Below are 13992 nucleotides of genomic sequence, written 5' to 3'. Positions count from 1 at the left end.
TGATTGCACGATGCATGGTTGATCGCCTGACAACCGAGTGCTCGCCTGACAACCGAGCCAACCATTCCGTGAGATAAGAGTCTTCGTGGTATAGGCTAGAACTGATGGCGGCATTCAAGAGAATTCGGAAGGTCTAACCTTGTCTGTGGTATTCTGAGTAGGATTCAAGGATTAAATGACTGTGACGAGCTTCAAACACGCGATTGTGGGGCGTTAGTGACAGACGCAAAAGAATCACTGTATTCTATTCCGGCCTGACCGAGAACCGATAGCTGAATTCCGCGTGCTGTGACAGAGCATATGCAATCGTTTTCACTGAGAGGATGGGAGGTAGCCATTGACAACGGTGAAACCCTACATAAGCTTGCCATGGAAAGGAGTAAGAAGGATTGGATGAAGACAGTAGGAAAGCAGAGAGATGGAAGGGAAGGCATCTTCATGCGCTTATCTGAAGTTCCCACCAATGAATTACATAAGTACCTCTATCTTTATCTTATTGTTTATTTTCGTTCATCACCATATCCATTTGAGTTTGCCTGACTAAGATTTACAAGATGACCATAGCTTGCTTCATACTAACAATCTCCGTGGGATCGACCCTTACTCGCGTAAGGTTTATTACTTGGACGACCCAGTGCACTTGCTGGTTAGTTGTGCGAAGTTATGTAATGCCATGGTATTGAACACCAAGTTTTTGGTGTTCATGACCGGGGATTATGAGAGTTGTGAAAAGTATTGTTCACAATTTCGCGCACCAATTGCTTGCATGATCTTTAGTACTTTTAGTAAAAAAAATTGTCTTATGTATTGCTCACTAAAGCTTGAATTCAAAAGAAAAAAAAGTGATGTATTGCATGAGAAATTGAGTTATATTTAAGAGTAGTCTTATTTACTTAAATATGGTAGTATTATTTGTGATTTCGAATGCATGATATGAACAGTGCATAGTTGAATTTGAATTAAAGGATGTTGATGTACAAGGAACAGGAATCTAGAAAGTTATTATGAATTCTCTGAAATAACCAAAAGTTTAATCCTTGAAGCAAAAGAAACAGCAAAAGATAAAAATATATATTAATAAAAGCAAGGTCCAAGGCTCTGAGCATCAATAACTAGGGAGGTTAGATATGATTGAAAGCTCAAAGAGTTGTTTCCCTAGTCATATGCTGTGGTGTGATTGTGTCAAGTAATCCTTGAGACAGAACACTTAGAGTCGAGACCAAGTGCGTTTAACAGAATATGCCAAAGGCTTTGAGCACCACTGTCTGGGAGTAAATGAAAGAAAAATCAGAACTTAAAGAAAGTTCCCCAGTTAAGTGCTTGTGGTGTTTTAGTATCAAGTAACCCTTGAGACAAAACATTTAATGTCACGGCTAGGCTCAAGGTGCAAAGCACCAAAAAAATAAAATAAAATAAATTAAAGAAAATTATGTTGTATTCAAGGATTAAACTGGAGTATAAATATCAGAGAATTCATAATATGATCCGGATTCTAATTCTGAATGATACTGACATTCCTTTGATTCAAAGGAGAATGAGATGCCAAAACTGTTCAAAATTACAATGAATAAACCCCATTTCAAGAATAGACTTGAGCTTAAGTAAACTCTCATTCTCATGCAAATTCACACCCTTAGCCTATATTAGTTTGGTTGCTTGAGGACAAGCAACAATTCAAATTTGGTGTTGTGATGCGTGAGCATCTTTCTTATCTTTTCCTAGTGAATTTGCATTTAAATTATTGAGTTTAATCAAGAATTAATTATCTTTTAGCCACTATGGATGTTACTTTGAGTTTCGTGCAATTTTGTGTATTTTAGGTAGCATTTGGCTGGATTTGATGGAGAGGAAGCTTGCACAAATGGAAGGAGCTCAATAATTAAAGAAGATGATCAGTGAGGAATGGCGCGTGCACGTACCTGACGCGTGCGCGTGAATTGGAGCTTTTCATAGTGACGCGGGCGCGTGGATGACGCGTACGCGTGACACGCGAAGAAGACCATCGACGCGTACGCGTGACTGACGCGTACGCGTGACATGCGCCACATGCAAAAAATGCAGAAAATGCTGGGGGCGATTTCTGGGCTATTTTTGACCCAGTTTTCAGCCCAAGAAACACAAATTAGAGGCTGTAGAATGGAGGACTTAAGGGAACACTTCCTGTTACTTCCCAAGTCAGGTGTGGGTCCTACGAAGTAAGTGGTCCCCATCCATCACTTGAAGACTTGCTGATTGCCATAATTAATTCTGATTTAAATTTAAATATTATAGGAAAAGATATTTTTTAGTTTAGATATTAGATTTTAAATTAATTAGAATTAGATATAAAAGATATTAAGATTCTATACCAATTAACATTCGGTACTCTACAGTTTACCTGAATTCTAGTTTTCTTCTCTGAGTAATGAGCAACTAAACCTCCGTTGTTAAGGTTAGGAGCTCTGTCTATTGTATGGATTGACATTATTACTTTTCTATTTTAATTCATGTTTTGATTTATATTTCAAGAATGGTTTTCGTTCTCTATTCTATGAATTTGGGTGGAATGGAAGTATGACCCATGTTCTAATTGAGTTCTTGTATAACTTGGAAAAGCTCTTTACTTGAACAACAGTTTGAAAACATATTCTCCTGAATTTCTAATTGTTTGTGTTTAACGGGATACGTGACATATAATCCCCTTATATCTGGATATTTAGGATTCTTGTGGCATATAAACTGGAATTTGATCATCACCCTCTAATTGGAATTAATTAACCAAGGAATTGGCAGTTAATGAATGTTACAGGAGACTAGGAAGGTCTAAGGAATTAGGGTCTAATCACATATAGTTTGCCATGAATCAAATCTTGCATGATTAAAATAGTTAGAAAGAAAAGTCAATCCAAGAAATAGATAACTCTGAAGTCTTAACTATTTTCTTCCATATTTTATTCCCAACTTATTCACCTGCTATCTTCAAACTCTTAATTTACTGTTTAATGCTCTTTGAACATCCAACACTCTTTTCTGTTTGCCTAACTAAGTGGTTTAACCAACCATTGTTGCTTGATTCATCAATCCTCGTGGGATCGACCCTCACTCACCTGAGGTATTACTTGGTACGACCCGGTGCACTTGTCGGTTAGTTTGTGGGTTATAAATCCCGCACCAGCTACTTATCACTAAAGAAGCACAACTCCAAAGTTAAAACAACAAATCAACCTCAGAACTAAGAACGAAGCTAGTTATGATATGCAATAAACAAAATAACTATTCCTCTAGTACAATATACTCTGTTCCTTACCCAAGTCACAACAAGGTGAGAGACATCCTTCTTTATCTCCTCCAAATATAAATTCTTAGCCTAAGAAATTTGTAATAATTATAAAAAAATATCACATCCCAGCATCAGATCATAAACTAGCACTATCACATTTCCAATCATCTATTCTTTTATCTTCATCCTCAACACCATCACGATCACCATCCTCAATCTCTTTTTCTTTCTCTGTCTCTTTCCTTTTCGTTTAAGGTGTTCTTTTTTTGCTTTCTCTTTGTTCTTTCTTTGCTTTCTTCGTACACCAAATGAAATTAATTATCTGTTGTTGAAGGTAGTGACATTGGAGGAGAAATTTTGGTGGTGTTAAGAATGATTTGATTGGTGCTGGTGGGTGTAATAAAATTATTGTTATAGGTTTAGGGTTGAAGATGGGTGTTGCTAGGGGTTGGGGATGAGAGTGATGAGTTTTGGGGATTTAGGTAGGGAGCGATTTTTTAATTTTATAATTATTTGTATTAGAGGTAATTTATCTAAATTAAGATTAAAAATAATTTAAATATAAAGGATGATTTTGATTTTCACTCACAACCATAAAAGTCAAAATAATACTTAAACTTATTATAAATAATGGTTTATCTATCTTTATCTTAAGAAAGACTTTCTTTATTTGTATCACACACATATCACTATATAAGGTAAAGTATTATAGTATTCGACAAGATGTGGAGTACAAGATTGTAGAGTCTAATTATCTGAAGTATTATTGTCAATACACGCAGAGCTTAGCTGGGTGTCCTTTGAGCATTTAAGTCTCATTGAGATAAAATCTTGGCTATTGGTAAGTGATTAGTCTCCCTTTATCTTTTTGTGAAATATGAATTTTGAATTTTAGAAATAACTTACATGTTCATAATGATATTGTACTTCAGGGACGTCCGTAAGTTCGGTGGGCCTCATACTTGTTTGGCACCAATGATATCTGCAGATCATGCCCAATTAGATAGTATGATGATAAGTAGAGTCATTATGTCTATCATCCAAGCTAACCCTTCAATATCCATTCCGGTATTGTAAGGTGCCATTTAGCAAAGTGATCATAGCATCTCCTTGTAACCATAGAAAAGATTAGGGAATCACTAAGGAAGATGCGAATAGTAGGTCTGAAAATTCCTCAAGCATCCACCAATCAAATCTCCATCTGTACGCAATCGCAAGTGATATGTCACATCTTTGCGTGCGAACGTACACTACTCCGGTACTTCTAATGGTAGGTGAAATGTGTGTGTCTTTGGACACCATTTTTCGATAATAGCAAAGATCAGGGTATTGTTAAAGAAGAAATCCTTAAGCTATGTCATATGCTTAAAGTCGGCCTCCCTGAGGTATGACAATATAGTCTCGAGAGGTGCTATGATGTGGTTAATCCACCTCAATTGAATCACCGTAAATCTCTATAAAATTGTATGGCTTACTTTTTTTTTTTAACAAAACCTACTTAAACATACAAACATAACAAAAACAAGTTCTCCTAAAAACATGCTCAATGATAACATTATTACTTAGAAATCATATAAAAAAATACATCCTAGAATTTATCGTAAACAATACTTTCAAAACCTAACATTAATGCCACTAATTAACTAACTACTCCTAGCACATAAACCTTGTAGAATAAGAAAAACAAATTTAACTAAACAATTAAAATAAAAAAATTAACTAAAGTAGACTTAACTAAAATAAAATAAAAAATTAACTACTAAACAAACTATTTCTATAACATAAATTTTGTATGATGAAAAAAATTATTATTACCTAATTGAAGTAACAAAAAATTAACTAAATTAAAATTAAAAAATTTAACTAATACGAGAACCAACCTTAGGATCAAGCGCTCCTGCCAGGTTAGATTTAGTATGTTGATGTCTATAGAACGTATTTGTATCATTGAAAGTAATTGGAAACTCATAAATCTTTCTAAAACACTTTAAAAAACTGCAAAATGACAAAATTAAAATATGCACTAAATGTTTTGTTTGCAGTGAAAGTGGGATATTTATAAATATATTTCTTTCCCATTGAAAACGAGATATATTCGGTATAAATCTCATATTTTATTCTAATTGTACATGAAATATGTTATGTATTTTTTTCAACGCATCTCGTTCTCATTGAGATCGAATACATTTTTAAAAAATTCGTCTTTTGTGTACACGTACATGAAATATGTGAGAATTTGTTTTTGATATTGAAATACCAACGTGTTTTTTGTAAAATGTGAGTTGATAGAGTGTTATTTTCAAATGTGGGATCATTTGATTAGATAAATAAAAATTGGACCGTTCGATTTGTGAGAGTACAGAAATCGGATTGAGGAATTTGTGAAATCGGATCGAAGAATTTGTGAGAGTACAGAAATCGGATCGAGGAATTTGTGAAATCAGACCGAGGGATTTGTGAGAATACAGAAATCGGACCGAGAAATTTCTGTTAAAAGAAATTAAAAAATTTGAAGTATAGAAATCAAATCTTTTGATTTATGTATCTTCTACACTTTTAAAAAACACCAAAAATTATAATGTTAAAATATATCACTATTTTTACTTTCATATAAAAAAAAGCGCCTAAATATGTAATGCACGAAAAAAGAAACATAAATTATTTTTTTTGTGTTTATATCTGGAAAATATATTTTTTATTTTATTTATTTAAAAAAAATTCCATTGACCCCTGTAGTAAAAATACAAAGACCGTTTACTCGAGAAAAGCAATTATTGCCGTGGTCAATGAGTAGAAGCAGGTCTCACATCCTCTTAGACCTCAAATCTTCTTCCTTGCATGCTTTATGTTTTGGAATTTAGCCAATGCCACGCCCTGCACATGCACTGTCCCAATAAACCTTCAGCACTCCAATTCCATTTCTTTATAATTTAGTAATTTACACAATTCCTTCCTAACATTCTTTGATTTCTTTCCATTCATCTCAATACAATAAGGACATGTTTCTTGTAATCCCGTAAATTAAAATTATCTAGGAGGTAGCATCTATTATTCTCCCCGATTCGCATAAAAAAATATCAGTCACTCTTTATCTAAAGATTTGTGTAGTAATATAAATCATTTTATTTGCTTCAGTATATTTTGGAGTGTCGTATTTGTATCTTCCTTCATTAATTGCAGAAGTCAGTAGACACTTAAGTATTAAAAATGTTCCAACATTAAATTAATTTAAATGCACTAAACATTCTTCAAGTTCATTTGTCTTTGTATTTAAATCGATGGGATAAGAATGATGAGGTAACAATAAAAATGAACAGAGATTATTTTTTTAATGAGTCTAACCAGCAAAATTCTAAAAAATGAGTACTGAAAAGAAATCCCAAAAAAAGAAAGCACTTGTTAAGGACTTTAGGTAATTAAAATTCAAAAGGGTAACAGATCAGATCAGACTTCATTCAAACTTCAAAATTTAAAAGAAAAAAAAGGAAGGTAACAGACTAAAAGAGAAGCAGGTATATTAGTTGTTCTCACTTTCTGAGTGTCACTTTTCATTTCTCTTTTTTAGTTTCACCACTAACTCAAATTAAAAATTTAAAAATTAAAATAAGAAAACAACGCATTATCAGATTTTGTGCCACGAACTTTTGTTTTCAGGGTCCCTTCACTCGGCTGAGTTGAGCCAAAGATAATTTCTACATGATTTGGTTTTCTCGGCAACAGTAAACCGAATACGAAAAGCTTCACAGCGAAGAAAAATGGAGAGAAGGGTTCCCTCCTTCTTCTTCTTCCTCTTCTCTCTCTCATTACTGCTACTTCTTCTCTTCCCTTTTTCTTCAGCTCAGATGCCAGGTAAACCTGATTACTTAACTACCCTCGTTCTTCTTCTTCTTCCTTAACTACCCTCGTTCGTCTTCTTCTTCTCCGTTTTTTTCTTATTCTGGATTTGTTTCTGTAAAGAAGATTAAGTCTGTTTTTTTTAACCTGATACTAAAATAATGTTTTTTCGGTGCTTTGAAACCAACCTCTGCACTCTGGCATTGTTTTTTTTTTCCTGGTTTGTTAATATCATTGTAGTTCTTCTTCTTTACTCTGTTTTTTCCCCCTATTTTTTCGTGTGTAGATATTTGCCCTAAGGATTTTGTTTCTTTCAATTTTTCAAACTACTCAGGAGTTCAATGATTTTTCATTTTTCTTTCAGTTCTGAAGGTTAAATCTTTCTTGTGTGCCATTTAAAGTGTATTTATATTAAAGTGTTGTTAGTTTGCTTAAAAAGATTCAGGAAATCTTTCAGCATAAATAAGTTAGATGCAAAAGGTTAATGGTTAAATCATGTTTTTAGAGCTGTTAAATTAGTAGTTAGCAAGATATAAGCAACTTAATTAATAATGGTGATTAAATGCCAAATTAGAACCGTTATTAATCCTCAATTATGAATAATGTACCTTCTTCTATGAAGAATTTTGGTTCTTGGAACACGGTGGTTTTTCTAGATCATAAGATCGGCTAAAAATCTAAAATCACGTTAAATGATTCATACTGCTAATTTTTCAAGCCTCTGTTAATTATTACTGTAACAAACTTCTTCATTCGTCTCACCACTAAACTTTTTCTTTTTTATTTTTAGTAAGAATTAATCTTATGCATTATGTGCATAATATTTACATGGATCAACTTAGTAAATTGGTTGTGCATTTGACTCACTTCAGCTATGCTGTTCTTTGGCGACTAAATATGACATGTTTATAAGCAGGTTTCATAAGTTTGGACTGTGGAGGTAACGAAAACTTCACTGATGAAATTGGTATCGAATGGACTCCTGATGACAAACTGACTTTCGGAGAAATAAGCACTATATCGGTTGTGAATGAGACACGAAAGCAATACACAACGCTTCGACACTTTCCGGCAGATTCCAGGAAATACTGCTACTCGCTTGATGTTGACAGTAGAACAAGATACCTGCTGAGGGCATCATTCTTGTATGGGAACTTTGATAATAACAATGTTTATCCGAAATTCGACATTTCTGTTGGAGCAACTCATTGGTCTACTATTGTTATATCTGATGCTGACACTATTGAAGTGATAGAGCTTATCTTTCTGGCTACAAGTCCTACAGTTAGTGTATGTTTATCAAATGCAACAACTGGGAAGCCGTTTATTTCTACACTTGAACTCCGGCAATTCAATGGTTCTGTTTATTATACAGAAATCGAGGAACAATATTACCTCAGTGTCTCTGCTAGGATCAATTTTGGTGCTGAGAGTGATGCTCCTGTCAGGTATTGACCCAACTCTGTCTGTTGAATCATATACACACCTACGATCTATTTCATTTGGCAGATTTCACACTTGTTTATTTTGTTCGTTGTAATATGAAGTTAAATCAGAAATGTCTGATACTGGTAACTTTCCTCATAGCAAGGAACTACTTCCCATATTATGTCTCTTGGGAGGATGCATTAGTGCCACTAGTAGTTTTGACTGTAGAAGGAATTTCCTTTTACTTATGAAGTTTATGTTACTGCCATATCAGGTATCCTGATGATCCATTCGATAGAATTTGGCAGTCAGATTCTATCAAGAAAGCCAATTATCTTGTCGATGTTGCTGCCGGAACTCAGAAAATTTCAACCAATATGTCAATTGATGTTAACAGAGATGAAATGCCACCAGTAAAAGTAATGCAGACAGCTGTAGTCGGTACAAACGGGTCCTTAACTTACCGGCTAAACTTGGATGGTTTTCCTGGTATGGGTTGGGCTTTCACCTATTTTGCAGAGATTGAAGATTTGCTAGAAAATGAATCAAGAAAATTCAGGCTAGTACTTCCAGGCCACAATGATATGAGCAAGGCTGTGGTAAATATCGAAGAAAATGCTCAAGGGAAATATCGCCTTTACGAACCAGGATATACCAATTTATCCTTACCATTCGTGCTGTCCTTTAGATTTGTCAAGACATCTGATTCTACCAGGGGCCCTCTTCTAAATGCCATGGAGATAAATAAATATCTAAAGAAAAGTGATGGTTCTCCTGATGGTTAGTGGTAGACACAACATATGACATGTTTTTGGAACTATAGGGCTGTGTTTGGTAAATGTTTTATGACAAAAATATGAAGATATTGAGACAATGACAAGATAAACAGTTGTCTTTGTACCTATTTCTACTGACCTCAGTCTTTGGGTGGATAGAAAATTGGACAAATTGAATCAGGATAAAAATTGTTTGCTTGTTTTAATTTCTATCTCGTTCTCCAAAATAGGCTTGTGTCACTATGCCTTTCATTTTTCTCGAGACAGTTATCAAATGAGGCCTAGAGTAACTACTTGATAAGCATGTATTTGTGTCATAGAAGTGCTGTTAATTGCCAATTATTATTGTTATTATTTCTTGAACCATTTCAGCGCTTGGTTTGCAGGTGATACTATATCTGCCGTACTTTCGCACTACTCTTCCGCAGACTGGGCTCAAGAAGGGGGTGACCCTTGCCTACCTGCTCCATGGTCATGGGTCCGCTGTAGCTCAGATCCACAGCCAAAAATTGTTTCGATGTAAATGTTTATCTTTCTAAAGGTTTTGATTTTGTCCATATGTGAATTAGTTTTCATCAATAATGACCCTAAACAACTGCATTATGTTCCTGGTGATGGCAGTTTATTGTCAGGTAAAAACTTGACAGGCAATATTCCGTTGGACATTACCAAGTTGACTGGTCTTGTTGAAATGTAAGTTCTTTGTTGCTTTCTAATTTTTCTGCAAAGCAGCTGTGATGCCTCATTGTTTGTCCATCAAACCGCTGTTTTGGTTGGCGGAATGATTTTATTATTCATGGATGCAGATGGCTTGATGGAAATATGTTGACTGGTACAATACCGGATTTTACTGGATGCATGGACTTAAAGATCATGTAATTGCCGATACTTCCTTCTCTTAATCACTATTTGTTAATTTTGAGCAACGAGTAACATGTGTTTTTTCCCTCAGTCATCTTGAAAACAACCACTTAACAGGTCAATTACCTTCCTCTCTGGTGAACCTTCCGAATTTGAGGGAATTGTAAGATATCTGGAGCTTACATATTAATTTTTTATTTTTATTTATTTTTATTTTTTATTTCTATCAATTATGATATTAGCAATAGAATGTATTTGTCTCACTAAAATGAGTAACATTGGTTATAGATAATGCTTACAATGATTTCAGGTATGTGCAAAATAATATGTTATCTGGAACAATACCTTCAGACCTTCTGAGTGAAGATTTGGTCATAAAGTGAGTATTCTTTATATATTTTAATTTGAACTTAAACAAAATGCTGCATTGCATATTCAGAAGTAGAGGAAATACTGGCATGCTGCATCTTAAGAATACTGATAAATATGCACACTATATAATAGATATGATGGATGCCTTTACGTTGTCCTATCTTGTTCAATTCAATTGTCATTGTCTTCCAGATTTTAGCACTTTTATGAGTTTATGTATCATCTTTTAAATGGTTGCTTTATGATAAAGAATTAGACCATGTACTGCATAGAACAGCAGACATTCCTTTATATGAATTGTGCCTCCTTTCATGTCATTCGACCAACCCCTTGTAACGCATATAGTTCAAAGCTTTCATTTATCTATTTTTTTTCTTTTCCAAATTTTCTGTTCAAACATCACATTTATATGACTACTGATTTTATTTGGATCCTCAACAGTTACTCTGGAAACATTGATCTTCATAAGAAAAGTGGAAAACAAAGCCATATGATTGTAATCATAGGTTCATCTGCTGGTGCTGCGGTTCTTCTTCTGGCAACTATCATCTCTTGCTTGTTTTTGCGTAAAGGAAAGAAAAAATATTATGAGCAAGGTAAGGACTATGAATCAGAATCATATATTGTTCCTTTCTGAGATTTGAGGTGGCAGAAGCTGATTTGTGTGGTTACATTCTCCATAGACAAACTTGTCTCTCGCCCATCTCAAAGTATTGGTTCTACCATGAGTGAAGGTCCTTCAAACGCAGAAGCTGCTCACTGCTTCAGTTTTTCTGAAATTGAAAGTTCAACCAATAACTTCGAGAGAAAAATTGGTTCCGGCGGTTTTGGAGTTGTTTACTATGGGAGACTGAAAGATGGAAAAGAGATAGCAGTTAAAGTTCTAACCAGTAATTCCTACCAAGGCAAACGAGAGTTCTCCAATGAGGTAGCATTTAGTATACCTCTTTCATTATTCTAACATTTGCAATTTGCAGCTATTTTGTTGTGGCTTGACATGAATAGACATATTTAGTTATTTGTGTTTGATCCAGGTTACTCTTCTATCAAGAATACATCACAGAAACTTGGTACAGCTTCTCGGTTATTGCCGCGAAGAAGGGAATAGCATGCTTATTTATGAGTACATGCATAACGGGACTCTCAAAGAACATCTTTATGGTAAGCCCAGATGATTTAATTCAAGATTCAGAAGTTAAATATGCTCAATTATGCCCAATTTAATTTAGGTCCATTAACACATGGACGAAGCATCAATTGGATCAAGCGCCTTGAGATTGCAGAAGATGCCGCAAAAGGTTTACAATGCTAACTCATCATTTACAGTAACAGTATTATTTTGTTCCCTTTAATTTTCTTATTGAATGGCCCTTATAATTTGTATATTATAGATGGCAATGAATTAATTATATTTATGTCCTCGTACTTTGTTCAGGAATAGAATATCTTCATACAGGATGTGTTCCTGCAGTCATACATAGAGACCTAAAAACCAGCAATATTCTTCTTGACAAGCAAATGCGAGCCAAGGTTTCAGATTTCGGCCTTTCAAAACTTGCTGTTGATGGAGCTTCCCATGTCTCTAGCATAGTCCGGGGGACAGTAGGATATCTTGATCCTGAGTAATTCCTTAAATTATTTTCCATCACTTATTTTTTTTCTAAAACCTTATTTGCTAGTTGTTACCAAAGTTTAATGCGCAATCTCTTGATTTTTGTTCCCTATGATCTGATATTAACTGCAATGCTTAACATCATACCCTCCCCTAACAGGTACTATATTTCTCAGCAGTTGACTGACAAGAGTGATATTTATAGTTTTGGAGTTATTCTTCTTGAACTCATATCTGGTCAAGAAGCAATATCGAATGACAGCTTTGGCGCCAATTGCCGAAACATAGTCCAGTGGGTGAGTTTTTCGTTTCTCATCAGACATGAATTTTGGACTTTGGACTACGGAGCTAATAGCTCTAAAATTCTTTGTAATTCTCTTGGAAATAGTTTGTACTGTCTTTCAAATTATAAACATGTCTTATAATGGTTGAGTGAAATTATATTGTAGTAAGAAAAGATATATAGTTATTTTAGTGAATTTACAAAGTATAGAGCAACACAATTTGTTTAATGAATTATATGAATGAGAAAACAAAAATGCTATGTACACACTAAATCAGCCACTGTATATTTGTATATATTTGTATATTATACATATGTTATTTAACTCATTTTCATTGTGTATTTTGTATTTTAATATGTTGAATCATATTTTACATATCCTAACTTGTGGTTGCTTTATTAATTTTTCTGCAGGCAAAATTACATATTGAGAGTGGAGACATACAAGGTATCATTGATCCAGTGCTAAGAAACAATTATGATCTACAATCAATGTGGAAAATAGCAGAGAAAGCATTGATGTGCGTCCAACCTCACGGCCATATGCGGCCGCCAATATCAGAAGTCCTCAAGGAGATCCAAGATGCGATCGCCATCGAGAGAGAGGTTGGAGGCAATTCAGACGAGTTATCAAGAAATTCTCTACTTTCGTCCAAGAACATTATTGGTTCTATGGATCTGGCCGGAACTGAGAACTTTGTGTCCATTGATGAATCCATGGCACAGCCTACTGCAAGATAGATCTGTGTTGTAAACACGCCCAATTCATTCCGCCCAATTTTTTCCCACCCTGCTTCCTTTGTTGTCTTGAATTTTGCAGGCATTGGCCGTATGTGGTCTAGAAGGTTTTATGCTGCTTAACAATTTTCAACATATTTTTTTCCCCTGAAAAGAAAGAAGCAATTTCATCCAATGTGATTTAAATAAATATTTAAATATTTGTTATTAGACAAAATACGCTTGCTTTTAAGGCTAAAGTGTGCACACAACTATGGATGGCAAAAAAAACTAAAATTACCCGCAATGGGAATTTACCGGGAACTTGCTAAATACTCACGAGGATGGGGACTTATCTCACGATTAAGTTATTTTTTTTGGTGATTGAAATAAATTAAACAAAAAAAAAACAAAACAAACAAAATAAAGAACTGCTTAAATAGAGGGATAGTCCCATTTAAGACTACACTCTTAAACTCCTTTTAAGGTGAACGAAGCTCCACATGCGAAAGTCGTAACTTCATCGTCATCTTTGCCATAGTATCTGTCACTGTGTTTGTATCTCTCATAATCAAACGAAAGTCAACACGCCAATTCCAATGCATGATATCTCTTATTTTGAGCACCAATGGATCAATAAACCCAAAATCATCTTGAGTAACAAGATTAAATGCTTCCACACAATCCTTCTCACAAATAACATCTCGTTGACCCACTTCCCAAGCTAAGAGATATCCTCTCCAAATAGCAAACAATTCTCTTTGAAGAATACTATTACTCTCAATCATTCCCAAACACCCCATTTGCCAACTCTCATTACAATCTCTAATAACACAAGCAAAACCAACAC

The 13992-nt window shown here is 34.6% G+C and overlaps 1 protein-coding gene across 1 annotated transcript; it reads left to right on the top strand.

Annotated features, from left to right (window-relative positions):
* Window positions 1-6855: 6855 nt before the first annotated feature.
* On the top strand, window positions 6856-13395 carry LOC127744839 (probable LRR receptor-like serine/threonine-protein kinase At1g67720). Its single transcript, XM_052257524.1, has 15 exons — window positions 6856-7108; window positions 8010-8541; window positions 8796-9301; window positions 9684-9816; window positions 9919-9990; window positions 10104-10172; window positions 10250-10321; window positions 10469-10537; window positions 10972-11126; window positions 11214-11458; window positions 11565-11691; window positions 11760-11828; window positions 11966-12152; window positions 12303-12438; window positions 12840-13395. The coding sequence occupies exons 1-15, from the start codon at window positions 7015-7017 to the stop codon at window positions 13164-13166; spliced, it is 2793 nt and encodes a 930-aa protein (XP_052113484.1). The 5' UTR covers window positions 6856-7014; the 3' UTR covers window positions 13167-13395.
* Window positions 13396-13992: the final 597 nt, after the last annotated feature.

The sequence above is a fragment of the Arachis duranensis genome, chromosome 2, assembly GCF_000817695.3.
Source record: "Arachis duranensis cultivar V14167 chromosome 2, aradu.V14167.gnm2.J7QH, whole genome shotgun sequence".
NCBI lineage: Eukaryota > Viridiplantae > Streptophyta > Magnoliopsida > Fabales > Fabaceae > Arachis > Arachis duranensis.
This window is presented reverse-complemented; position numbering and strand designations above follow the sequence as displayed.

Bases quoted from the DNA above. Each gene is read 5' to 3' on its own strand.
- LOC127744839 (XM_052257524.1), top strand. From the start codon at position 7,015: ATGGAGAGAAGGGTTCCCTCCTTCTTCTTCTTCCTCTTCTCTCTCTCA. The intron at 9,302-9,683 runs GTTAGTGGTAGA...CTTGGTTTGCAG, and splicing joins AAGTGATGGTTCTCCTGATG to GTGATACTATATCTGCCGTA. The intron at 9,991-10,103 runs GTAAGTTCTTTG...TCATGGATGCAG, and splicing joins TTGACTGGTCTTGTTGAAAT to ATGGCTTGATGGAAATATGT.